The sequence below is a fragment of the Mustelus asterias genome, chromosome 13, assembly GCF_964213995.1.
Source record: "Mustelus asterias chromosome 13, sMusAst1.hap1.1, whole genome shotgun sequence".
NCBI classification, from domain to species: domain Eukaryota; kingdom Metazoa; phylum Chordata; class Chondrichthyes; order Carcharhiniformes; family Triakidae; genus Mustelus; species Mustelus asterias.
Window position 1 is genome coordinate 107,452,962 of NC_135813.1, and position 27,820 is coordinate 107,480,781.

The 27,820-nt window shown below is 40.7% G+C and overlaps 2 protein-coding genes across 9 annotated transcripts in view; one reads left to right on the forward strand and one right to left on the reverse strand.

The window, feature by feature from the left end:
* Positions 1-23,367, reverse strand: part of anapc5 (anaphase promoting complex subunit 5) — a 54,614-nt gene extending 31,247 nt beyond the window's left edge. Inside the window, exons 1-11 of one of the 3 annotated variants that reach the window (XM_078227493.1) lie at positions 23,341-23,367; positions 18,656-18,884; positions 18,489-18,568; positions 16,694-16,803; positions 15,320-15,524; positions 5,719-5,785; positions 4,594-4,695; positions 3,727-3,917; positions 3,096-3,177; positions 2,827-2,919; positions 2,121-2,302 (exon numbers count right to left, since the gene is read on the reverse strand). In XM_078227493.1, coding sequence (XP_078083619.1) covers positions 2,121-2,302; positions 2,827-2,919; positions 3,096-3,177; positions 3,727-3,917; positions 4,594-4,695; positions 5,719-5,785; positions 15,320-15,524; positions 16,694-16,803; positions 18,489-18,568; positions 18,656-18,868 — 1,325 coding nt within the window. In that variant the 5' untranslated portion in view covers positions 18,869-18,884; positions 23,341-23,367. Of the gene's footprint in view, positions 1-2,120; positions 2,303-2,826; positions 2,920-3,095; positions 3,178-3,726; positions 3,918-4,593; positions 4,696-5,718; positions 5,786-15,319; positions 15,525-16,693; positions 16,804-18,488; positions 18,569-18,655; positions 19,218-22,873; positions 22,895-23,340 lie in introns of those variants that run through there. The other 2 variants (XM_078227494.1, XM_078227496.1) reach the window with 2 other exon arrangements.
* Positions 23,368-23,849: 482 nt separating this feature from the next.
* The window catches only part of rnf34a (ring finger protein 34a), a 63,711-nt gene continuing 59,740 nt past the window's right edge, over positions 23,850-27,820 (forward strand). For 3 of the 6 annotated variants that reach the window (XR_013499410.1, XM_078227500.1, XM_078227499.1), the window contains exon 1: positions 23,857-23,994. Coding sequence is in view for 4 of the 6 variants with exons in the window: in XM_078227500.1 (XP_078083626.1) it covers positions 23,989-23,994 (6 nt within the window). In the remaining 2 variants the exon portion in view is untranslated. Of the gene's footprint in view, positions 24,231-27,820 lie in introns of all 6 variants that reach the window. The other 3 variants (XM_078227497.1, XM_078227498.1, XR_013499409.1) reach the window with 3 other exon arrangements.

Consider the following 27,820-nt stretch of genomic DNA (forward strand, 5'->3'; position numbering starts at 1 on the left):
CCATCTACAACCACTCTTTGCCTTCTGTGGACAAGCCAGTTCTGAATCCACAAGGCAATGTCCCCTTATATCCCATGCCCCTTCACTTTCGCAATAAGCCTTGCATGGGGTACCTTATCAAACGCTTTGCTGAAATCCATATAAACTACACCTACCGCTCTTCCCTCGTCTATGTGTCTAGTTACATCTTCAAAAAATTCAATTAGGCTCATAAGGCATGATCTGCCTTGGACAAAGCCGTGCTGGCTATTTCTGATCATACTATTCCTCTCCAGATGTTCATAAATCCTGCCTCTCAGGATCTTCTCCATCAACTTACCAACCACTGAGGTTAGACTCACTGGTCTATAATTTCCCGGGCTATCTCTTCTCCCTTTCTTGAATAACAGAACCACATCCGCAATCCTCCAAAACCTCTCCCGTCTCCATTGATGACGCAAAGATCATCGCCAGAGGCTCAGCAATCTCTTCCCTCACCTCCCAGTAACCTGGGGTATATCCCATCCGGTCCCAGCGATTTATCTAACTTGATGCTTTTCAAAAGCTCCAACACATCCTCTTTCCTAATGTCCACATGCTCAATCTTCTCAGTCCACTGCAAGTCTGCGCTGCAACCACCAAGATCCTTTTCCACTGTGAATACTGAAGTAAAGTATTCATTGAGTACCTCTGCTATTTCTACCAGTTCTATACAGACTTTCCCACCGTCACATTTGATAGGTCCTACTCCTTCACATCTTATCTTCTTGCTCTTAACATACTTGTAGAATGCCTTGGGATTTTCCTTTATCCTGTCTGCCAAGGCCTTCTCATGACCCCTTCTTGCTCTTCCAATTTCCCTCTTAAGTTCCTTCCTACTAGTCATATACTCTTCTAGATTTCTAACATTACCTAGCTCCCTGAACCTTTTGTAGGCTTTTCTTTTCTTCTTGACTAAATTTGTTACAGCTTTTGTGCACCATGGTTCCTGTAACCTACCATAACTCCCCTGTCTCATTGGAACGTTGCTGTGCAAAGCTCCAGGCAAAGTTTTCTTGAAAATTTGCCACATTTCTTCTGTACATTTCCCTGAGAAAACCTCCTTCCAATTTATGCCTCTAATTTCCTGCCTAATAGCCTCATAATTGCCCTTACTCCAAATAAACACTTTCCTAGCTTGACTGATCCTATCTCTCTCCAATGCTAATGTAAAGGAGATAGAGTTATGATCACTATCCCCAAAATGCTCTCCCACTGAGAGATCTGACACCTGCCCAGGTCCATTCCCTAATACCAAATCAAGTACAGCCTCTCCTCTTGTAGGCTTATCCACATAATGTGTCAGGAAGCCCTCCTGAACACACCTAACAAACTCCTCCCCATCTAAACCCCTTACCCTGGGGATATTCCAATCGATATTTGGGAAATTAAAATCTCCCATCACGACCACTCTGTTATTATCACATCTCTCCAGGATCTGCTTCCCAATCTGCTCCTCCACATCCCTGCTACTATTGGGTGGTCTATAGAAAACACCCAGTAAAGTTATTGACCCCTTCCTGTTGCAAACCTCCACCCACAGAGATTCCGTAGACAATCCCTCAGTGGCGTCTATCTTTTCTACAGCCGTGACATTATCCTTGATCAACAGTGCCACTCCCCCACCTCTTTTGCCTCCTCCCCTGTCCCTCCTGAAACATCTGAAACCCGGCACTTGAAGTATCCAGTCCTGTCCCTGAGATAACCAAGTCTCTGTAATGGCCACCACATCACACTTCCAAGTAGTGATCCACACTCTAAGCTCATCCATTTTGTTCACTACACTCCTTGCGTTAAAATAAACACATCTCAACCCTTTGGTCTGAGCGCTCCCCTTCTCCGTCACCTGCGTATCCTCCCTCTCACACTGTCTACAAGCCCCTTTTATTTTTGAGCTAACCTCCTCTCTCCCAGTCACCTCATTTTGATTCCCAGCCCCCAACCATTCTAGTTTAAACACTCCCCAGTAGCCTTAGCAAACCTTCCCGCCAGGATATATAATGGAAAAATGAATACAACTAATTAATTTGAATCCTAGGGATTAAAATGCCCACAATATGCTGTGCACCATGAGTCAGTAAAAAAAAAATATACTTATGTACCTTTGTCCATACATTTTCCAAATTGCTGTTTTCTGTGCTATGCTTACATCAATAAGCTCTGAAAGCCCATGTTTCCAATGCAACATGTCAGAATCCTTCATGGCATCCATTAGCTTGTTGGCTGACCTTCCAGAAAAGGTCCTTTGTTGCACTAGTGATTGGATGCCCAGAGAAGCCAGATACTACAAAACAAGAAGTTAGTTATTAACATAATGGAAGTATCATGTTTGTTATTTTTTTCAAGTGTGGTACACACTGACAAGGCAGTATTTGTTGTCTATGCCTTGCTTTCCTAAATGGATTAAGACAACTAAAGTCACCTGGAGGCAAGAACCAGTCAGGGATGGCAAAATCTCTTCCCTGAAGAAAATCAGTGAACCAATTGGGTATTTGCTAAATTATAATGATCAAAATTACTACATTGAAGATTTAATGGTAGAAAATGAAATCATGACTTCTGTGTTTGCTAGTCCGGTACAAAAAAATGGTCATGCTGCAGCAATACAAATTTGGCTTTAGCTTTTACTTGAACTCTATGTCATTTTCCTATATCAAGGACCACAAATACTTGTTAAAAACATTTCTGAATATAGTTTTAGAAAATTATGGTAACTTTATTAATTTTTCTCTGGAATTGTTACAATTAAACCTAAATGTTATTAAAATACTTGCATAGTATCTGGTTCTAAAAAGGAAAATTACTCACTGGTAAGCCAAGTTGTCCAGCCTTTTTCACAGAATGTTCAACAAGAACTGCATTATCAGATCCCTTCATCTGCTCCAGAATGTAAAGCCAACTCTAGAATCAAAGCAATAATAGCATGATAAACTTAGCAGAATGCATAAAAAAAGTAAAATATCAAAACTTGGAGTTGCTTTTCATAGCAAAGTAATAGAAATGTATTACTAAGGATTGAAAAATGTGAAGACTAAATTAGACTATAAAAAACAATACTTTTCTTCTCCCCGTCTTACCAAGCAGTGCTGTAAACAAACATGGTCGCTGGATTCTTGAGCAATACGAATAGCTTCCTGTAAAGCAAACTGGGCCTGCTCACTACAGAAACAAAGATATAAAAGTCAGGTCAGCAAGCAAGCACATACTTAGTAATAATAATTGCACTTAATTGTCCCAATTATATTAGAGAAGCACTTCATGAAGCAGTTTCCCACTGTTAATTAGCTCCTGGGGACCCCTTGCTGCTGAAACTGGCATGTTTCTAGATGTTTTTTTAACAGTAGCCATGGCAACTTAAAACAAAAATCACATTTATGATTGAGTGGCATTAATGGTTCGACGAGGGTTATTGGGACCACCTTTTAGCACACACACTTTGCTCCTGATACAGACATAATTGAGAGTGCTTCAACCATTCAGCCAGCCTGCTTCAGCAATATTTCTTGGCTACAACTAACAGAAACGTTTAAAGTTGAAGTGAGGTGTTGCTGCAATTGGAGATATTGCTGCACATCACTTACTTTGGTACCGCTCCTTGCCTCCAACAGTCAAGTACTACTACATACCTATTTAATCTTAGTTTGCACAGAAATTAAAATATTCTTTAGCAGCACTCAATAACTAAAACCAAAACTGATAGGTACTCACTGGTGGCCAAATCTACAGTTTAAAGCAGCAAGATTTAGAGCTGCATATCGTAAACTACGTCCAAATCCATCCTCTCCACTGCTTTTGCTGTCACTGCCAGTCAGAATCAACCGATCAAAATAGTGAAGGAGGCTGTGCATAGCACTGAAGTAGTCTTGTACGCGAAGGCTGTTTAGGTAACTCAAATAATGCTGAAATCATAAGATAAATATATTAAAACATTATAACTGTTACTTTAAAATAATACTTTAAAAAAATATTTAATAGATCGCCTACAGATTTTCCAAGCTATTTTGTGAGCAACACTAGCCACTTAATTCATTGTCATTTCACACAATCAAGTTCTGGTGTGGGGGCGTTGAAGGAGAAGAGATGCAGCAAGGTTAGTCACTGAATTAAAATCTGACAGCCACAGACCAAAATTCATTTCATCAGTTCAAATTAATGCAACTGTGGTTTGGGAGTGGCGGAGGAGGAAAAAAAATGTGGAACCTGCCAACCTATCTGCTTTCAAGACTGCATATTTACAAAGGAATTAGCAAGCAGTTTTGGAGAGGTGGGAAAAGAAGGGAAGCAATCCATGGCTGAAAAATCACTTAATTTTAAATATATTAAATTGTCAACCCTTACTTTATATGTCAAATATTAAAATGTAACATTCAAAGCTCTTTGAAAACGCAATCACCCATTGTATGTTCTTTCACAAATAATGTAGGTATAGCCTTTCAGAATATCCTTTGTCAACACTTTCCCACATAAAGCAGCATTAGTGATGGCTAATGTTTTTTCTTTAAAAAAAACATAATTACAAATGGTTTAATTATAAGGAAGAATTAAATCATACATATTGAGAATGTGAATACTTACAGCTTCTGAAAAATCAGGATTAAATTTGAGTAAGTTATTCAGTTCTTTCTGTAGAGCAGCTGGTGAAAGAGCCTTGTTTTCATTGTTTTTCAACAGTGATGCCTACAGAATTAAAAATCCATACTTGTCTTTTCATACAAGCAAAGCTGATAAACTAGCCAATGTATTAGCTAATTATTCTAAATGCACATCAAGCAGAATTTAATTCTATACTTATACAAGATTATCTCAGAGAATGGCCGTTAGCCTGTATTAAATATGAACTTGTTTTCTATATTGGTCAAGGGCAATCTAAACTGCTGTACTGCTTGTGCTTCAAAATCAACATTGAGTATTACCTTTGTACAACACATTTGGTTAAATAACTCGTGAGAAAAATAGCATATTTCCTGGCTTGTGTCAAATAGGATTCTTTGAGTTTAATATCCATACTAAATACAGAAACCACTATTGCAAGGTTATCTTACTTGAATTACTTGCTGATAATATCCACATCAAAAACTCCTTCACATTCCATAAGGCATTTTCTCCAACCACTACCAATTGTTAAGTGAATGTGAATCAACAGCAGATAAAGAGAAGTGTCTGTCTTTTTAAAACTTGCTTTCTAATCATTATAATTTTTTGTCTTCACTAAAAGCTGTAATTAGAAACCTTTACTTACTTCCCATCCTATTCATCCATTTTAGAGGTGGGAGCAACATGTGTAAAAAAAAGGGTTAAGGGTAGATCCAGTGACCATTTTTGTCAGAGAACAGAATGCCATCAACATGGGAGGATTACAACTGTAAGCAGGTCCATATCTAAAAGACTTCTTCCATGTTGTAAAGTAGCAAAAGACTCCTGGCCAGTGGACTGATCATAGCCCTGACAGCACCAGCCAATCCACAGCAGTAAGCGCAAGTAAAAACAGGGAATGGTTCTATAGTTGTGAAATAACGTCCGCACATGAATAGATACACCAGCCAGTTTGGTATTGAGCCATAAACACCAGGAAGATCCAAAGATCAATCCCTGGACTGTGCCACGAGTGAGACATGCAGAACAGCTATTTGCACCTGTAATATTTATCATAGCAAGAGTCAGAACTTAAATAAAAGAGGAATAAGAATAGCTATCGCATACCTGTTGAGCAAGGAAATATTCTGCTTGTTTCTGGGACAGAGGTCCTCTGTCAACAACTTCTTCATCCCTGTCAAATTATACTGTAGCATCAATAATTGAATTTTTAAGAGCTTTTATTTGCTACATATTTGACAAAGCCTGAGTTTTATTTGTTAATTTACTCCATCACTTCACTGATTCTAACTGACGTACATATTCTGATAGTGGCAAGGAAATAGATTGCAGACTAGTTTAAAAACAAATAAAATTAGCAAGAATTTTAGTTGATAAAAGATTACAAATTGCAAGTTAATAGAGAAATAAAATGCTTCACTGCTATTGAGTTTGCATTGATACAATCTCAGCAATTCAACAAAATAGATAAGGTTACTAACTTAGAGATAATATTTGCGTCCTCTGACAAAAACACATTTGCCTGTCCACACCAGTTGCTACATAACTGCATAACATTGACATTTATATAGGTACACAAAGTTAAAAGTAGTGAGAGCAATGAAAGTCAGGGAGCCAGGATAGGTATAAGTTACAGCCAGAGAATCAGGTCAGCTGGGGTAACATAGCTGGTCCAAGAAACAGCAGCAGGGCCAAAAAGAGATGTAGTAACAGAAACTTGAGAGCTCAGCACAGTACCGCGAACAGGGAAGTAATGTTGAAGGATGAGTCAAGGAAGAGCACAGTCATCAGACATGGGAAACCTAAAAATACTTCCTTTCTTCGCTCGACTGTGCTAGTGATTTTGGAGAAGTGACTTGTAGCATCTCCGTTATCAAGAGAGAGAGCTAAGAGTTCAGACTCGTGAGGGGACAATTTGGTTCTCATCAACCCTGGGAAATCACGCTACTGCTTGGAAAACCGATCCTTTTTACATAACAAGGGTGCTTTTAAACCAGATTAATTGCCATATTGAACTGCTTTAAAAAAAATACACCAACAAGGGGGCAACAGTGGACTGTTATCAAATACAATTGTTCAGTGAAGAAATTAAATTATGAAATCTATCTTCTACACCCAATAATTATAAAACAAACTGAATTAAAAGATCAAGCGATTGCACGCTACAAATCCTGTCCAGTTATCACATTCAAACTGTGAATATAGCTTAGGGGCTCTGCTTGTTTGGGATTCACTCTCAGTGTATCTATGTTGTGATTGATTATGCCAATTGATATTATACTTGGTATTGATAAGCTTGGATCCCTCATGCCTCAATAAAAAAGTACAGATAAGGACCTCATAAGAAATACAAAGCACACTTCAGTTCACAGTAAGAATATTTTCCAGCTCCTCCTTTGTAAATTGTTTGTTCAGAAGGTCATTGGTTGCTAAGCAGAGGAATTATAGTCAAGAAAACGTCGGTGTAAAGTACAAATCACGCAAAGCACAAGTAGGATGGCCTGAGATAGCTTAGTCAGTTTGTCTGCACGATGCAGATGTTTTCTTTTAATCATCCATGAGAGGTGGGCACATCTGGAAGGGACTGCATTTGTTGTCCATCCGTAATTACCCCAAGAAAGCAGAAATGAACTACCTTCTCGAATTAGTACATCCAATGTTGTTAGATGAAGAAAAGGCAATATATTTCTGATAAAAACAAACTACTGTGGCTGCTGGAATCTGAAATAAAACTAGAAAATGCTGGAAAGTTTCAGCAGGTCTGAGAGCATCTATGAAAAGAGAACAGAAATAATGATTAAAGTCTGTTTGACTCTTTGTCAAATATATTTCCGAGTTGAATTGATGTGTGACTTTGAGGGTAATTTACAGGTTATGGTATTTCCATGTACCTGTTGCCCTTGGTCTTTTAGTGAGAGATCATGAGTTTGGAAGTTGCTGCGTTGCACCTGCAGTCATTGTCTGCAGGTGGTGGAGTGAATGTTTAGCATAGTGGTTGGTGGGTGCCAATCACGAGCTGTTTTGTCCTGAATGCCATTGAGCCTCTTGAATGTTGGAGCTATACATGTCCAGGCAAGCGGAGAGAATTTCATTACACTCCTAACTTGTGCCTTGTAGATAGTGGGCAAGCTTTGAGGAGTCAAAAGGGGAGTTACTCGCCACAAAATATCAAACCTCTGACCTGCTTTAGCAGCCAAGGTATCCTGAGGCTCACCATTGATTAGAAACTCAATTGGAGTTTCTAATCAATGGTGAGCCCCAGGATACTAATATTAGGTAATTCCGAGGTGGGTAATGTTAAGGAAAGATGCTTGGAGTCTCTCTTGTTGGAGATGGTCATTGTGTGGCGCAAGTGTTACTTGCCATTATCAGTCCAAGTCTGGACACTGTGCAGATTTTGCTACATGTGGGCACAGGCTGCGTCATTATCTGCACTGTGGCAAATAGAAATGAAGACTGCAATCATCAGTGAATATCCCCACTTCTGTCTTTATGATGGAAGGAAGGTCATTAATCAAGTGACTGAAGATAGTCCAGCCTAGGAACTCCTATGCACTTTTCTGGGGCTGAAATAATTGGCCTCAAACACCCTTCTTTGTGCTCTCTATGGCTCCAGCCAGTGAAGAGTTTTCACCCCGATTCCCACTGACTTTAATTTTGATAGGGATCCTTGATACCACATTCAGTCAAATGCTGCTTTGATGTCAAGAGCAGTTAGCCTCATCCTATCTCTGGCATTCAGTTCTTTTGACCATGTTTGGACTAATAAGGTCTGGAGCCGAGTGGTCCTGGTGGAATTCAAACTAGGGATCAATGAGGTGTTATTCAACAGCAAGTGCCGTCTGACAGATAATTGCAAATAGACAGGGGAGGCTTTTTCCAGTCAGGATGTATCTGGGCAATTTTCCATTTTATTAGATAGATGCTGGTGTTAAAGAGCCGCAGTTAGGTCTGGAGACAGATGTTCAACATTACATCTGTGATGATGTCAGGGCCTACTGGCCGTGCTGTTTCCAGTGTACTTGGCCAATTTGTGATATCAGGTGAAGTGAATCAAATAGACTAAAGACTGGGAGCTATGATGGGTGGAATAGGAAGCAGTCAATTATAGATCACCCACTGGGCATTTCTGTTTTTTGGACATTCTGGGCTCTGCTAACACTGAGGATGGGATGTTCATGGAGTATTCTTTCCCATTAGTTGTTTAGTTGTCCACCACCATTCACAGCTGGATGTGGCAGGACTGCAGAACTCTGATCTGATCATTGGTTGTGGAATCACTTAGCTCTGACTATAGCATGCTGTTTAGCATGTTTGTATTCCTGTGTTGAAGCTTCATTAGGTTGGTATCTCATTTCTAAGTATACCTTGTGTTGTTACATCCTCATTGAACCAGGATTAATTCCACGATTTGATAGTAATGAGGGATATGACAGGCTGTGAGGTCACAGACTGTGGTGCAGCGTTGCCAGTGAAAAAAAATCAGGACCATAAAAAACTGCCTTGAGCACCAAGCAAAGGAACAGTGAACTCTTGTTTTCTTTTGCCTTTTATCATTAAATCTTAAATTGGCCAAAAGTTAAACTTCTCTGCTGTATAACCTATAATTTTGCATGAATGTGCAAAGTTTGGGATGTGTGTTTACTTTAAATTATTTGTTATTTCTATTTCTATATCTGGGCGGATTTTTAGTTCAACAAAACTAACCTCTGTTGTTAAAGCAAAAAAGTCAGACTGAATTCTTTGTAATCAATATGGAAGTTGTTTAGTAAATTGGCACCTTCATCCTAATAAATTTCAAAAAAGCCTGTTACAATCAATCGAGTGGGGAAAAAAGGACAAATCCTGGCATGTTTCCTCATCCAGTTGTAACATCCCACTCACCACCTGCCCTAGGCTCAGTCTAGCAGATCTGGACTCAGCCAACTTGGTCAGTATGATGCTACCATGGCATTCCTGATGATGTACATTGAAGTTCCCCACACTGAGTACATTCTGTGCCCTTGCGACACTCAGCAGTGCTTCTTCCAAGTAGTGTTCAACATGGGGATGGGGATCATGAAAATGAGCTGAAAGAGGGCAATATGTGATAATCAGCAGATTTCCTTGTCTATGTTTGACCTGATGCCATGAGACTTCATAGATCTGGAGTCAATATTGAGGATTCCCAGGGCCACTCACTCTTAATTGTATATCATTGCGCTGTTACCTCAGATGGGTCTGTCCTGCCAGTGGGACAATATATATTTAATGTCGGTGATGGAAGACTCTGGGGCATTGATTGAAAAGGTATGAGTGTGTGACTATGACTTTGTTATGCTATTGCTTGACTAATCTGTGGGACAGCTCTCCCAACCTAGACATGTCCTCACGTTAGAGTGGAGGACTTTGCAGGGTCAGATAGGCTGGATATGCCTTCATTGTGTTCAGTGCCTAGGTTGATCCTGGGTGGTTCATCTGGGTTCATTCTTATTCTATTTCACAGGGATACAACAGAGTGACTTGCTAGACCATTTCAGACAGCAGTTATGAATCAACCACATTTCCGTGCACCTGGAAACAAGTGCATGCTGGACCAGGTAAGGACAGCAGATTTCCTTCCCTAGAGAAAATTAGTGAACCAGATGGGTTTTATATGGGTAGATATTTAGACTTAAAACAATAGAAGAATTTATTTCTTAAATTCTTCTATTTAAGAAATAGTCACATTTTTAAAGAAATGTGACTATTTCTTTAAAAATGTACCAAGGAGAATGATCCAAATCACTTAAAAATGCAATCCACAATCTCAGCACAAGTTGCAAGTCGCAATCAACATAAACAGATCTTTTAATTTGCTAAATTGGATCACTGAGAACTGTGGTGCTTATGGGACATGGACTATTTTTGATCAATATCCGATTGGTTTAAAGAGGAAGACTTATGCAAAGTGCTTGTAATCAAATAATACAAGAAAAAAATGATCCTAATGTTTCACTTTATTTTTAATGAACCCAAGAAAGATTGTCATTTTAGGCATTCAAATTCATTGGTAACAAATGAAAAAAAATGATAATTCTACTTTAAATACATTCCACACATGGTCTTGTCATAGATGTCAATAAGCAGCTATTTGGCAGATTGACTATGCTGAATCATCCCTGTGTCAGGGAATTAACAGGGTAAATACATGGGGTTATGGAGATAGAGCCTGGGTGGGATTGCTGTCAGTGCAGGTTTGATGGGCTGAATGGCCTCCTTCTGCACTGTAAAGATTCTATGAACCAAAAAGGTTCAGTAATGAATAAGGTATATGAGTATTGCTGAAAAAAAAGATATGCCTCCAAGCTTATCATCTTGCACTCATTAAGGCAAAAAGACACTGTCATCACATAAACAAGTAATGTGGTACATGAATTTCAGTGCCAATGTGATACCAGGCATGTGGGCCATATGTTCCAATGAGTGATGGACTGCTCATGAGGCTATGTACTTACCATATCTAACCAGTCATGCTTACAAAGCTCAGAACAGTGTCTAACATTAGATGTGATTCTGCAACTGGACACTTGCTAAAAAATCCTGAATGTGCCAAGAATTACTTGAGCAACCAATTTAAGATCATCAGTCAGACTTGGAGCATGGATCACTTACATGTGATAGAAGCTACATATATTCACAACACAAGCCCTGTATTTTACAATCACAAAGAACATGTCACACATTGCACCTTTTTCAACCAAAAGAAAGCTTTAGGGTTTCCTATTCTCTGGCTCATTCCCCATGGCAATGCCAAGACCAGAGTCAACTTCCTTGGTTTGAACTTAAATAAAAGCTTGGCAGTTAACTGTTAACATGGCAATGCTTTTATATCAGAATCCACTTGCCAACCAAACAGCACCCTCTTCTCATGCAATATAAATTGTTCCCTTTCAGATTTAGTATTCTTGTGATTCTGTCCTGATGAGTGCAAGATGAAAAGTTTTGACAGCATGTCTTTTTTTCTCCAGCAATACTCAAGTTGTACTACCAAATAACTGAGTACGGTATTGCTAAATAAAAAGTTATTATTGAATCTTCCTGACTCAAACTTCTGACCAGCCTCTAGGACCAAAGGACTATCCATTAGCAATACTTTCAGTTATCCACTTCATAATGACCTTAGACTGATAGAATGATATACGATATATGGCCTTAGAACCATTGGATTACATAAGATATATGGCACAGAAACGGGTGACTGCTTTTACTCCACTCGAGTCTCCTCATCTAAATCTACCATTGTAACCATCTATTCCCTTTTGCCTCAAACACATGTCTAACTTTCCCTTAAATACATCTACACTATTTTGTTCCAATGGTAGCGAGTCCCACATTCTCACCACTATTTGAGCAATAAAGTTTCTTCTGAATTCACTATTGGACTTCTTGGTGACTATCTTATATTGATGGCCTCTAGTTATGCTTGTCCCACAAGAGGAAACATTCTCTCTATATCCACTCTATTACATCCTTTCATAAATTTTAATTGGCTTGATTAGGCCACAACTCAGCCTTCTTTTTTCACGAGAAAAGAGACCCGGCCTGTTCATCCTTCCCTGATATATATACCGAGGCATTTCTTGTGTTATCTTTGTAGATCTTCTTTGCACTCTCTCCAGTGCCTCAATATATGTTTTACACTCAGGAAATCAGAAATGCGTGCAATACTTTCAAAGTGCAGTCTAACCAAGATTCGATAGAGATTTTTCACTCCTTTACAATTCTATCCCTCTAGAAATAAAGTTTAGTGCTTGGTTTGCTTTTCCATGGCCTTCCTAACCTGTGGTGCAAATCTGTTGAACACAGTTTTAAATGTCTTCTATTGTGTTCCTATATTGTTTGCCAATATAGCTACCCATTTTATTTTAGCAAGTTATATTCTCAGCTCCTCAGTATCAACTTTCCTCCAATTTATTAGAAGAGGAATTAGAAGAGCAAAAAGGGGTCACGAAATGTTCTTGGCAGACAGGATTAAGGAGAATCCCAAGGCATTTTATTCATACGTTAGGAACAAAAGGGTTGTCAGGGAAAAAAATCGGACCTCTCAGGGACAAAAGTGGGGAATTATGCTTGGAGCCCAAAGAAGTAGGGGAGATCCTAAATGAATACTTTGCGTCGGTATTCACAAAGGAGAGGGATGTGTTGACTAGGAGTGTCTCGGAGGGGAGTGTTGAACCGTTGGAGAAAATCTCCATTACAAAGGAGAAAGTGTTAGGTTTGTTAGAGAATTTAAAGACTGACAAATCCCCAGGGCCTGATGGAATCTATCCAAGGCTGCTCAGGGAGACGAGAGATGAAATCGCTGGACCTCTGACGCAAATCTTTGTCTCGTCACTGGACGCGGGTGAGGTCCCAGAGGATTGGAGGATAGCTAATGTGGTCCCGTTATTTAAGAAGGGTAGGAAGGATAACCCGGGTAATTATAGGCCGGTGAGCTTGACGTCCGTGGTGGGGAAGTTGTTAGAGAAGATTCTTAGAGATAGGATGTATGCGCATTTAGAAAGGAATGAACTCATTAACGATAGTCAGCATGGTTTTGTGAGAGGGAGGTCATGCCTCACTAACCTGGTGGAGTTTTTTGAAGAAGTGACCAAAATGGTTGACGAGGGAAGGGCCGTGGATGTCGTCTATATGGACTTTAGTAAAGCGTTTGACAAAGTCCCTCATGGTAGGCTGGTGAAAAAGGTTGGATCTCTTGGGATAAAGGGGGAGGTGGCTAGATGGGTGGAGAACTGGCTTGGTCACAGAAGACAGAGGGTGGTAGTGGAAGGGTCTTTTTCCGGCTGGAGGCCTGTGACTAGTGGTGTTCCGCAGGGCTCTGTATTGGGACCTCTGCTGTTTGTGATTTATATAAATGATCTGGAAGAAGGTGTAACTGGGGTGATCAGTAAGTTTGCGGACGACACAAAATTGGCAGGACTTGCAGATAGTGAGGAGCATTGTCAGAAGCTACAGAAGGATATAGATAGGCTGGAAATTTGGGCAAAGAAATGGCAGATGGAGTTCAATCCTGATAAATGCGAAGTGATGCATTTTAGTAGAAATAATGTAGGGAGGAGCTATATGATAAATGGCAGAACCATAAAGGGTGTAGATACGCAGAGGGACCTGGGTGTGCAAGTCCACAGATCCTTGAAAGTGACGTCACAGGTGGAGAAGGTGGTGAAGAAGGCATATGGCATGCTTGCCTTTATAGGACAGGGCATAGAGTATAAAAGTTGGGGTCTGATGTTGCAGATGTATAGAACGTTGGTTCGGCCGCATCTGGAATACTGCGTCCAGTTCTGGTCGCCACACTACCAGAAGGATGGGGAGGCTTTGGAGAGAGTACAGAGGAGGTTTACCAGGATGTTACCTGGTATGGAGGGGCTTAGTTATGAGGAGAGATTGGGTAAACTGGGGTTGTTCTCCCTGGAAAGACGGAGGATGAGGGGAGACTTAATAGAGGTGTATAAAATTATGAAAGGCATAGATAGGGTGAACGGTGGGAAGCTTTTCCCCAGGTCGGTGGTGACGTTCACGAGGGGTCATAGGTTCAAGGTGAAGGGGGGGAGGTTTAACACGGATATCAGACGGACATATTTTACACAGAGGGTGGTGGGGCCCTGGAATGCACTGCCAGGCAAGGTGGTGGAGGCGGACACACTGGGAACGTTTAAGACTTATCTAGACAGCCATATGAACGGAGTGGGAATGGAGGGATACAAAAGAATGGTCTAGTTTGGACCAGGGAGCGGCGCGGGCTTGGAGGGCCGAAGGGCCTGTTCCTGTGCTGTATTGTTCTTTGTTCTTTATGAACTTGCTTTTTGTCATACTTATGTCCTTCTCTATCATCATTTTAAACCTTTTATATTATGTTCCCTGTTGCCGAAATGTTCCCAACTTTTTCTTCTCTATCTCCATGACCCCACGTATTTACCCTGTTAATTCCCCAACACTGAGAGATGATTTAGCATAGTCAATCTGCCATTCCTATTCTTGATCCAATAGTAAATCTTTCCTTGTTGGGCTTTTTACATATTGGGTTACAAAGGAATCCAGTATATCCCCTTTACCTACTTCTTTTGTCCAATTAATATCAGGGGAGTTGAAATCCTCTAGGATTATTATTTGATATTTTTTACTCAATTTTCTACACACTCCACATTTTTTTCTTCCACCTCCCTTCCATTATTAGGAAGAATGATAGAATCATAGAATCCCTACAGTACAGAAGGAGGTCATTCGGCCCATTGAGTCTGTGCCGACCACAATCCCACCCAGGCCCTATTCCCGTAACCCTCATTTACCCTGCTAATCCCCCTAAACTGGGGTCAATTTAGCATGGCCAATTCACCTAACACGCACATCTTTGGACTGTCTCTGGACTGTATAGGTAGTCTGTAGACTGCACCTATTAGTGTGATTGGTTTAGCCGACAAGCCTTATAGTGGAAGGGAGGAGGAGGAGAAGATATGCAGAATGTGAAGAACCAACATTGGTTCAACAGCTCCCAAGTTCGGTGGAGTATTTAATTGATAGGTGTTCACAGAAGGAGAAAATTAATTTCAAAAATATTCTAACCAAATTGAAGGAATTGACAGAAGAAAAGAAAAACACAAGATGAGGAACACTTCTTGAAAGTAGCCTCCCCACCTATGTTTTCATTCTCCTTCAAGCAAATAGCAAATGTTGTGATGAATCTTACCTTGTTGGAAATTCTAGTTCCTCTTTTTCCATCTTTCCCTCTAGATCTAAAGAGGTTAATTCCATGTCTGTGTCTTCTCTTTCTACCGTCCTTGAAGACATCTTTTCAAAGCTTTGATAATATTGCTGTAAAGCAGTGTAAAGCTTGTAAACCTGACTGAAGCTCAGTTTGTTGTAAGCCAAGATCATGTGCCGTAAGAACAGACCTACAGGAAGATTAAGAATTAGTTACCCAACTGGCTTCCATCCATTTTCAAACTGCAGTCCTGGACACAATAAGATAATTAGTATAGAATGTAATCAGTAAAACTGATCTTTCTAAATTAAGTTTTAAATTTACTTATGGGAGTGAGTTCATGGTAGTATTAACATTTCCAACCAGGAAAGTTATAGATGCAAGCTCCAGTGTAGCCAGTCCCAGCAAATGGAGAAGAGAGCTCCAGGGTCTAAAAACTAGATTGTCACCTCACTGAATATTCGGGTCTGAGGAGGCAATAAACAGAGGACCAGAACTCCAGCCTCTCAATACTGGATTGACATGCAGCAAGGTTCTCAAACACTTTTCTCTAGTGATGGAGCTGAAAGTCATCAACTTGACATTTTATCAAGTTACTAAAAAAGGGAATTTGTTACCTCATCCATTATTAGGTACAGAAGCAACAATTTTCCCCACTGCAAAACTATGATTTCTTTTGAATGGAAGCAATTTTTAAAATAAAAATTAAAGATTGTTCAACAATTGTTTGCTCTTTTTACCCTTCAACATCTGTCAATTTTAGTGGCTTCCCTTTTTTAAAATAAGAGGGAGGGAGGGGCCTCATGGGGTAAATTAAATTGGAAAAGCAAACAAAAATTATGGCACGTGTAAATAAAACACTGTGGCATGGATCCAAAAATAATTTCTCCTCCTCATAAATCAATGTCCATTAATACACACAAAGTGCACCAAGAAAACGGAGGAACCATGGTAACACGTGGTTCAAGTCAGAGGAAAATCCTTGACTGTATGCAACAACTGGAATTGTGGACAGATGAGTAGATTTGCTTGAACTCAATATTCCAGGTTATACATCAGCTGTTCCAGCAACCTTGCCTGTCAAAGCACAATGGTCAGCTGGGAACTTTCAAGTCACCCATCAATTTCTGTTTTCCTCAGAGGGATTTTGCCACAGGTGGTATGTTATTTGATTAAAAACACTGTACTCTTATTTTAAAGCAGGTTGATCAAACACGAGTCTGTGCTGCATAAACATCACAATTTTCAATGATTTATTTTAGCAAAGCAATAGGTTATACTTGTGATGATTACAGATCCTGTAACTTGCACTGAGATCAGTTAAGAAATATTTCATTGTCAAATATTAAAATTTCATACCTATGACACTAGTCTTATGAACTGCTGGTTCTGTCCCAGTGAAAACATTTTGTAGAGAATAGAAGAAGTTTTCCATATCTTTCAACTCCCCTTCAGCCATTACCTTCACTCTAAAAGGATAAATGGGATATTTATACTATTCAAGTGTATTTTAGAAGCAAAATTGAAATTAACTCAACAGTTTTGTTAAAGAGACAAACCTACATTAATTTCAACGCAATTACAGTAAGCTTCTGCAGCGATTTTAAAAACAAGTAATGAAATTGTTTACCTATCCCTTCATTGTGCACATTGTCCTGCTCCTTATTCTGATTTGAAGATTGTACCAAAGTCTGGAATAATTTTGTAACTGAACTATTAAATCCAAATAGTTTGATGTGTAGCTTGCCCTTCCCACAGGATCAAGTTCATTTATCTCCCATGTCATCTGAATATATGTTAAACTACCACCTTTCCATCCTCAATATTTTACAAAGACACTACCCCAGAATGTTAAACTAATTTCTACTTTCTGGATTTAGCCACTTTTCTGTGGTTCCCATCATATCATTGCTCCCTATGGCTACATTATCCTGCAGTTCATGTGTCTTGTTTTAATGCATTAATATTGGCCCAGATTCTGCAGTCAATGGTGTAATGACTCCCCTCACTGCATACTCAAAGACAGCTGCTCAAAAGGATCTAGTGAGATCTGTGACATGGATTTTATCTTTCTCAATGTTAATTTAACTTTGGTGCTAGCTATGGATGATCTCTGGTAGTAATACCATCAAGGAGGTTAAGCAGCCAACCCCAATGAAGATATCTTGAAGACAGCAAATCAGGAAGGAACAAGCAAGTTTTGTAATTTTATTTTACTTTAATAATTTCACAGAAAACAAAATAATGTTTGGGACATACATGTAGGTTTAAGATAGAAGTTGCAATATAAATAATTTTTTTAAATGTTGGAATTACTGCAAAAATTCCAAAAGAACTATCATGGAGAACTTTGACATTCCACAAATATAAAGTTAGTTGCTCAGGATCAGAGAGATTGTTCAGTAGGAACTATAATTTAGTAGACCATTAAAAACCCAGTTACACCTCATGCAAGGTTCACGTTTTTAAAAGTTGTGTCAAAAGTAGAAGTTTAAATTTTGTGATTTTAGATCATTTATAGGAAGGATGTGATTGCACTAGAAAGGGTGCAGAGGAGATTCATCAGGATGTTGCCTGGCTGGAGCATTTCATCTATGAAAAGAGGCTGTTTAGGCTGAAGTTGTGCTCCTTAGAGCAGGGAAGGCTGATATAGGTAGGAAGAAACATTTCCCCTCAGTAAAGGGGTCAATAACCAGGGGGCATAGATTTAAGGTAAGGAACAGGAGATTTAGAAAGGATTTGAGGGAAAGCATTTTCATCCAGAGGGTGGTGGGAATCTGGAACACTCTGCCTGAAAGGGGGGGGGGGGGGGGTTTAGAGGTGGGAACCCTCACGTTAAAAGCATTTTGATGAGCACTTGAAACGCTTTAGCAAAAAGGCTACAGATCAAGTGCTGGAAAATGGGTGCTTGGTGGTCAGTGCGGACACAATGGGCTGAAGAGCCTCGTTCTGTGCTGTAAAACTCATTGACTCGACATCTGCGAGAATTTCAACTGCACATCTTGTAGAGGAGTAGGCAATCACTGACAGCAACTTCTGGAATTCCACATTTAACTGCAGAGTGTTGCATTAAGTTTCACAGTGATGATGCTGAATGCTGTCAGTTTCTGTAATTAGAAATACAAATTTGAGCCATTATTATACTCTTTCTTACCTTGTACTGACAGCACTCGCTAATTTCGGACAACATTCTCCAATGGTCTTAAGCAACTGAATTAATGTCATATCTGGACCCTGTAACAAAGTATTAAGGTATGTTCATAATTTAGTAACTAAAACAGAGGGCACATCAATAAACTCCAAACCGAGAAATATCCTTACCTGCAGCAGTGGTAAATTCAGTTTGTTCATGTGAAGACGTCGGGTTTCAACTTCTGGCGTCGCTTGTTCTTTAGAAGTGGCCATTTCGTGCAATAGAACCAGGATAGAAATTTTGTGTGGGGTAACCCAGTCTTTGATACCAAAAATATTTGCATGAACCACACCGTTGGCCATCATAGGATTGAAAAACATACTCTCGTGAACGCTGGCCATGATAACAAGCAGTTAACTGGAGGAATAAAATACCAGAGCGACGATCACGAGTTTTAAAAAGCAACTAAATTCAACTGAGGTTCTCCAAAAACAAAAAACACAGAGAACATCCCAGAGCCCACAATCACACCAGGCCTGTTGAAATCGGCGTTGCACATATGTAAGGGTTTCGATTTGTTAAAGATATTTCCCTTCAACACAGAGAGTCATTCCTGCAATGAGGCATCAACACGCTAAATACAAGACACATTCCCCTTAGTCTTAACCCGTAATTTGCAAAATTAGGACAAATCTGCCGCGCATCAAATCATCCACCTCCCACTGACACCAGCCTCGCCAATCGATGAACGATTGAGACGTCCGGTCGATTTGCTCTGGCCTCGACCTGTTGGGTCTGAAAGCGTGAAAGTCAGGAATGGAATATGGCAAGGGAGCAAGATAGATGAGTGGCCCATTTAAACATATAGGGAATTGTTTAATATTTCAAAATGTGATACTTTATACATCTCTTAAAAGAAAACAAAAAAAGACTTTATAATAACATATACTAATATCGAAAGAAATACTTGCATTTATATAGCACCTGTCGACTTCAGGACATTTCACTGTCACTGTCATGTAGAAAATAGTAGCCAATTTGCACACAGAAACCACTCACGAACAGCAATATAATAATAACCACTAATGTTTTTGTGATGTTGACTAATAAATAACTTCCTGTTTTTCTTTCAATGGTAAGAAGTTTAACAACACCAGGTTAAAGTCCAACAGGTTTATTTGGTAGCAAAAGCCACAATGGGGCATGGGATACTTTACTTCCATCTTGGAGGGCAGATAAGACCTCAGTTTGTCTAATCTAAAAAAGCACCTCCAACAATGCAGCACTCACTCTGTACTGCACTACTTTGATTTTTGTGCTCAAATCATAGAATCCCTCCAGTGAGGAAGGAGGCAATTCAGCCCATCGAGCCTGCACCGACAACAATCCCACCCTATCCCCGTAACCCCACGTATTTACTCTGCTAGTCCCCTTGACACTAAGGGACAATTTTGCATGGCCAATCAACTTAACCTGCACATCTTTGGAGTCCTGTGGACTGACACCAACAACCTTCTGAGTCAGTTACCAATTCAGCCACAGGAGACACTTACGTAGCCTTTAAAATAATAAAACATTGAAGGTACTTTATAGGTGTGTTACCAAAAAACAAACTGAACCTGAGTCACAGGAAGATATTAGGGCAGATGACAAAAAGATTGGCCACAGAGGTATGTTTAAAGACCATCTTAAAGGAGGAAAGGTAGACAGGTAAAGAGGATAATGGATGGAGTGCCAGAACCTAAGGCCCAGGCAGCTAAAAAGCGCAGCCAGCAACAGTGGAGCAATAAAAATTGGGATTGCTTAAGAGGCCAGAATTGGAGAAGCAAAAATACCTCCAAGGGTTATAGAGGTCAGAGAAAATTTCAGATAGAGAGGGGAGGTTGTGCATGATTTGAAAGTTATGATGAAACATAGACAATAGGAGCAGGAGTAGACCATTCTGCCCTTCGAGCCTGCTCTGTCATTCATTCTGGTCATGGCTGATCATTGAACTGAGTAACCTGTTCCCGCTTTCCCCACATGTCCTTTGAACCTTTAGCCCAAGAGCTATATCTAACTCCTTCTTGAAAACATTTTGGCCTCAACTGCTTTCTGTGGAAACAAATTCTACAGGCTCACCACTCTGAGGGTGAAGAAATTTCTCCTCATCTCAGTCCTAAATGGTTTAGACTGTGACCCCCTGGTTCTGGACTCTCCACCATCGGGAACAACCTCCCTGTATCTATCATGTCTAGTTCTGTTAGAATTTTATAGGTTTCTATGAGATCCCCCCTCATTCTTCTGAACTCCAGCAAATGTGAGAATTTTAAAGTTGAGGCATCACTTGTGTATTTCAATAAGCACAGGAGTGATGGCTGAACAGAACTTTGTGTGAGATTGGTCATGAGCAGCAGAGTTTTGGACGGCCTCAACTTTACGGCGGGTAGATGGTGGGAGACCGGCTGGGAGTGCATTGGAATAGTCAAGTCTATAGGTAACCAAGGCATCACTGAACATTTTAGCAGCAGATAAGCCAAGCAGGGATGGAGTCAGACAATATTAGAGAGATGGAAATTGGATTTAGTAATGCTGCAGATATGTGATCAAAGGCTTATCTGAGTCAAATATGACCCTGAGGTAGCGAACAAATCTTTCCTCCAGTGGGTGGCACGGTGGCACAGTGGTTAGCACTGCTGTCTCACAGTGCCAGGGATCTGGGTGGAGTTCTGAAAGATGTGTTAGTTAGGTGCATTGACCCAAACAGGCGCCGGATTGTGGAGAGTAGGGGAATTTCACAGTAACTTCATTGCAGTGTTAATATAAGACTTAATTGTGACTAATAAGTAAACTAACTTTAGTTGTCATGAGTTGGCTAACTTTTAGGATTACTTTCATAGAGTCACAAAAAGAGGCCCTTCGGCTCATTGTATCTGCACTGGCCATCAAGCACCTACCTATTCTAATCCCATTTCCCAGCACTTGGTCCATAGACTAGTATGCTATAGCGTTTCAAGTGTTAATTTAAATGTTTCTTAAATATTGTGAGGCTTCCCACCTCTACCACCCTTTCAGACAGATTCCCACCACCCTCTGGTTGAAAACATTTTTCCTTAAATCCCCTCTAAATCTCCTACCCCTTAACTTAATCTATGTCTCCTGGTTATTGACTCCTCTACTATGTTGGAATGTAACTGGTGACAACTTTGTATTGATGTTATGTGACTGATGGGAACAAGATGTAAGCGTCAGGTGACCGAGTAAACCATGGAACCAATTACAGAGTGATGTAATAGTTTACTGACCAGCTGATTCATTATAAACAAGGAACTATGTAGAATTGCTGGGAGTGGCTCAGGGCAAGGCCATGAGTTTGGAATAATGATGTTTCTTTATTAAACCCTTTCTTTGATTTATAAATTGGAGTAAGTTTTGTTGTATTTTCATTAGCTGCATTTTGAAGCGCTCCTTCTGAAGAAACACAAGAGGAAATGTTCCTTCCTATCTACCCCATGTCCCTCATAATTTTGTACACCATGATCGGCCTTCTCGGCTTGAGTTTTCTTTACTCCCAAATGACCTCCTACTGGTACCTTATGTGCTAATCACAACACCTCCTTTCTATAGCTTTCTCTGCTCGAAGGAAAACAACACCAGCCTAGTGCCTCTCTTCATAACTGAAACACTCCAGCCCAGGCAACATCATGGTGAATCTCTTCTGCACCCTTTCCAGTGCAATCACATTCTTCCTATAGGGTGGCCACCAGAACTGCACACACAACTCCAGCTATGGCCTAACCAGTGCTTTAAAGAACTCCATCATAACCTCACTGCTGTTATATTTTATGCCTTGGCTCGTAAAGGCAAGAATCTCATATGCCTTTTTAACTGCCATATCTATCTGTTCTACTGTCTTCAGGGATATATGACCGTACACAACAAGGTCCCTTTGGTCCTCTGTGCTTCCTAGAATCCTACCATCCATTGTATACCTTATTAGTCCTCCCAAAATGCATTATCTCACACTTTGAGTTAAATTCCATTTGCCACTGTTCTCCCCATCTGACTAGCCCACCTATATCATCCTGTAATCTAAGGCTTTCATCCTTGCTATTTCTAACACCACCAGTTTTCATGTCATCTGCAAATTTACAGATCATATCTCCTACTTTCACTTCTGAAACATCAATGTATATTACAAACAGCAAGGGACCCAGCTCCAATTCCTATAGTACACCACTGGACACAGGCTTCTAGTCACAAAAACAACTTTCGACCATCATGCTATGCCTCCTGCCACTAAGCCAAATTTGGACCAACATTGCCCGCATTGCCTAAATTTCAGAGCATAATCACAGCTGCTATTTTTTCAGGAGCCACTATTGCCACTGAAACCTCTGTTAGACCTATCTATTGTTTTTACTTACCCCATTACCAGCTCCTTCTGCTTTGCACCATTATCTTTTATGTCATTTATGTCTATTCTGTCTTCTATACCTTCCCTTTCAACATTTCTTCAGCCTTTTCCTACCAACTTTTTCCAATTCCTACAGTCAAAAGCAAATTGCTGCAATTCTAGAATCTGAAACAAAAACAGAAAATGCTGGAAAATCTTAGCAGGTCTGACAGCATCTGTGGAAAGAGAACAGGCTAACATTTCAAGGCTGGATGACTCTTCATCAGGGCATATCTTTCTCTTAGTATATGTTGCCTGCACTGCTGACTATTTCCATCATTTCCTGTTCTTATTTCAGATTTCCATTATCCACAGTATTTTGCTTTGGTACCGGAGGTAATGATTGAAGCAGAGACCATGTTAAAGTTTCAGTTGTAAGAAATTGACCCAAAGGGGGTTTAGTAATAGGGTTTGAATTGGGTTATAACTACCACTTACATGGAAGCAAACCTCAACACAAGCTGCTGGCAAAAGCAAAATATATCTGATATAACTAAGAATCCACAGAATCCCTGCAATGCAGAAGGAGGCTATTCAGCCCATCGAGTCTGCACTGACTCTCCAACAGAGCGTCTTACTTCAGGTCGATGACCTTTTATTAGATAAAAATAAAATACTGCGGATGCTGGAACCTGAAATAAAAACAGAAAATGCTGTAAAATTTCAGCGGGTCTGACAGCATCCAACGTTTCGAATCAGGCTGACCCTTCGTAGGAGCTCAAAAGCGACCTCTAATTAGAAGTGGTTGGACATCTTTCCAACCTGTAATTTCCAGATAAATACAAACCCAGCAACACGACCTTTTCCTGTCACAGGTAGTGCTGAACGAAACGAAAACTCACACCAAATACCGGCTTGACCTTTCGTCACTTCCGGTGTGTCAGACGCTGCATCTCGCTTCCGATTGGTTGAGACGCATGTCAATCAGGCTGGGGGTGGCGGCGAGTGCCGGTTGTGCGCAGCCGCAGCAGCGCGAGAGCGAGTTGTCCGTTGGCCGGACGGTGCGCTCGAGCTTCCTCAGCCTGTGGCATCGAGAGGCCAGACATGTTGATGTAGCTTCGGGACGCGGGGACGGAGCGACTTGCCATGAAGGTGCTGCTCTCTTCGGTATTTTCAGAGCTGTCGTGTTGCCGCGGTGGCCGCCCGTTCCTGTAACGGTGTAGCTGTCACCCTCGATCGGGGCAACGAATGATTGTCGCCGGCAACTGTGCGCAGATATTATTTATTTGGCACGAAGAAGGGAGTTGATGCCGATTTTCCTCGGTTTTGGGGGAAACCCAGCAGCATCCTCAAGCATCCTTTTTATCGCTGGAGGAGGAAATGTAGAGGTAGAAAATGCGAATGGGCGTTTACTGATGGCGGTGGTTCTACTTCAATTTTGAATTTTATATCACAGCATGAGTGTGGAAGTGAGGCGTGTTATTTATTGTTATTTACCGGGGACAGCAGGGAGGGAGGGCTGTCTTCACTGTCTGTGGCAGGCCTGGGGCTCCCTCCCACACTCCCCTTTCCCCATCTTCGGTTTCTTACAGAGGGCTGAGTGTCGCGCAGAGAATTTAATACACATGCAAAAGCTTTCCAGCCGCAATCCTTGGGGATTTTGTCAGATCTTTCCGCGCTAAGCATTCGTAGGGGAGAAGGAAGAGCAGAGAGAGAGGATGCTAATACTTAATCCGGAATATCTGCGGTGATCCGTAATTACCAACGTTTATGCTTTTCAACAGAAGATTTGCTGACAGCCTTTGTTATTTGATTGCCCTCATGAGGGTCCAAATATATACATTTTAGTGTTCTCCAACCCCACCCCTTTGTGTAGATGTAATGTCAAGATGTTTCCAGCACACTTCAACACAATTGACATATTAGTGAAATATAAGGGGTCCATTAAATTTTGTGTCTGCAATGCTGAATTGAAATTCAAATGGTGAATTACGATTCTTTAAATCTTGAAATTAATCAAATCATTTATTTGAATTTTTAAATTTAAACAATGTATCAATACAACCAAACAGCACAATCTGTTTGTATACATTTTTCTAGTTTATATTGGTGTTCCCAAACTGTTTATTGCCACATCTCATTCTTGCATCGCTCGAAGAAAACTTGGGGTGAAATTGATCACAAGTAGCGGAAGCAAGCTGATAATTTTCAATCAATTTTGCACTAGTATCTTCACATACAGGCATTTTATTTATTTACTAACAGAGCAACAACCTGCGTTTACACATTGCCGTTGAACATAGAACATTACAGCGCAGTACAGGCCCTTCGTCCCTCCATGTTGCACCGACCAGTGAAACCCATCTAAAGCCCCTCTAATCTACACTATTCCAATATCATCCATATGTTTATCCAATAATCATTTGAATGCTCTTAATGTTGACGAGTCCACTACTGCTGCAGGCAGGGCATTCCACACCCTTACTACTCTCTGAGTAAAGAACCTACCTCTAACATCTGTCTTATATCTCTCACCCCTCAATTTAAAGCTATGTCCCCTTGTGTTAGTCATCGCCATCCGAGGAAAAAGGCTCTCACTATCCATCCTATCTAATCCTCTGATCATCTTGTATGCCTCTATTGAGTCACCTCTTAACCTTCTTCTCTCTAATGAAAACAACCTCAAGTCCCTCAGCCTTTCCACATACGATCTCCCCACCATACCAGGCAACATCCTGGTAAATCTCCTCTGCACCCTTTCCAATGCTTCCACATCTTTCCTATAATGCGGCGACCAGAACTGTACGCAATACTCCAAGTGCGGCCACACCAGAGTTTTGTACAGTTGCAGCATGACCTCCTAGCTCCGAAACTCAATCCCTCTACCAATAAAAGCTAACACACTGTACGCCTTCTTAACAACCCTATCAACCTGGGTGCCAACTTTCAGGCATCTATGTACATGGACACCCAGATCCCTCTGTTCATCAACACTACCAAGTATCTTACCATTAGCTTAGTACTCTGTATTCCTGTTACTCCTTCCAAAATGAATCACCTCACACTTTTCCGCATTAAACTCCATTTGCCACCTCTCAGCCCAGCTCTGCAGCTTATCTATGTCCCTCTGTAACCTGCCACTTCCCTCCGCACTGTCTACAACTCCACCGACTTTAGTGTCATTCGCAAATTTACTAATCCAGGTCATTAATAAAAATGACAAACAGCAGTGGCCCCAAAACAGATCCTTGCGGTACACCACTAGTAATTTGACTCCAGGATGAATATTTCCCATCAACCACCACCCTCTGTTTTCTTCCAGCTAGCCAATTCCTGATCCAAACCACTAAATCACCCTCAATCCCATGTGTGTGTATTTTCTGCAAAAGCTTACCATGGGGAACCTTATCAAACGCTTTGCTGAAATCCATATACACCACATCAACCGCTTTACCCTCATCCACCTCTTTGGTCACCTTCTCAAAGAACTCAATAAGGTTTGTGAGGCACGACCCACCCTTCACAAAACCGTGCTGACTATCCCTAATCAAATTATTCCTTTCTAGATGATTATAAATCCTATCTCTTATAATCCTTTCCAATACTTTGCCCACAACAGAAGTAAGGCTCACCGGTCTATAATTACCAGGGTTGTCCCTACTCCCCTTCTTGAACAAGGGGACAACATTTGCTATCCTCCAGTCTTCTGGCACTGTTCCTGTAGACAATGATGACACAAAGATCCAAGCCAAAGGCTCTGCAATCTCCTCTCTAGCCTCCCAGAGAATCCTAGGATAAATCCCATCCGGCCCAGGGGACTTATCTATTTTTACCCTTTCCAGAATTGCTAACACCCCCTCCTTATGAACCTCAATCCTGTCCAGTCCAACAGCCTGCATCTCAGTACTCCCCTCGACAACACTGTCCCTCTCCTGTGTGAATACCGACAAAAAATATTAATTTAGTGCCTCTCCTATCTCTTCAGACTCCACGCAGAACTTCCCACTACTGTCCTTGACTGGCCCTAATCTTACCCTAGTCATTCTTTTACTCCTGACATACCTATAGAAAGCTTTAGGGTTTTCCTTGATCCTACCTGCCAAAGACTTCTCATGTCCCCTCCTGGCTCTTCTTAACTCTTTCTTTAGGTCCTTCCTGGCTAACTTGTAACTCTCAAGTGCCCTAACTGAGCCTTCACATCACATCTTAACATAAGTCTCCTTCTTCCTCTTCACAAGAGATTCAACCTCCTTAGTAAACCACGGTTCCCTCACACGACTGCTTCCTCCCTGCCTGACAGGTACATATTTATCAAGGACGCGTAGTAGCTGTTCCTTGAACAAGTTCCACATTACAATTGTGCCCATCCCCTGCAGTTTCCTTCCCCAACCTATGCCAGCTAAATCTCGCCTAATCGCATCATAATTTCCTTTCCCCCAGCTATAACTCTTGCCCTTTGGTATATACCTATCCCTTTCCATTGCTAAGGTAAACATAATCGAATTGTGGTCACTGTCACCAAAGTGCTCACCTACCTCCAAATCTAACACCTGGTTCATTACCCAGTTGAAGTAATTAAATATTCCAAGGTGCTTCAGAAGTTAAGCAGATAAAAATTGAGTCTAAACCAAAGAAGGACACGTTAGGTCAGGTAACCCAAAACTTGGTCGAAACGGCTTTAAGGAAAGAATTTCAGAGTATGGGACCCAACACTAAGTCTAACTTAAGCAATCCATCAAATAATCGCAAAATACTGCAAATGCTGAAAATCTGAAATAAAAACTGAAAACGTAGATAAATTCAGCAAGTCTGGCAGCATCTGTGGAGAGAGAAGCACGGTTAAAATTTTGAGTTCATTGATCCTTCTACAGTTTTATGTTTTCTGTAGAAGGGACAATGGATTCAACGTTAGCTGTGTTTCTCCTCTTTCCACAGATGCTGCTAGACTTGCTGAGATCATCCAGCAATTTCTGTTTTC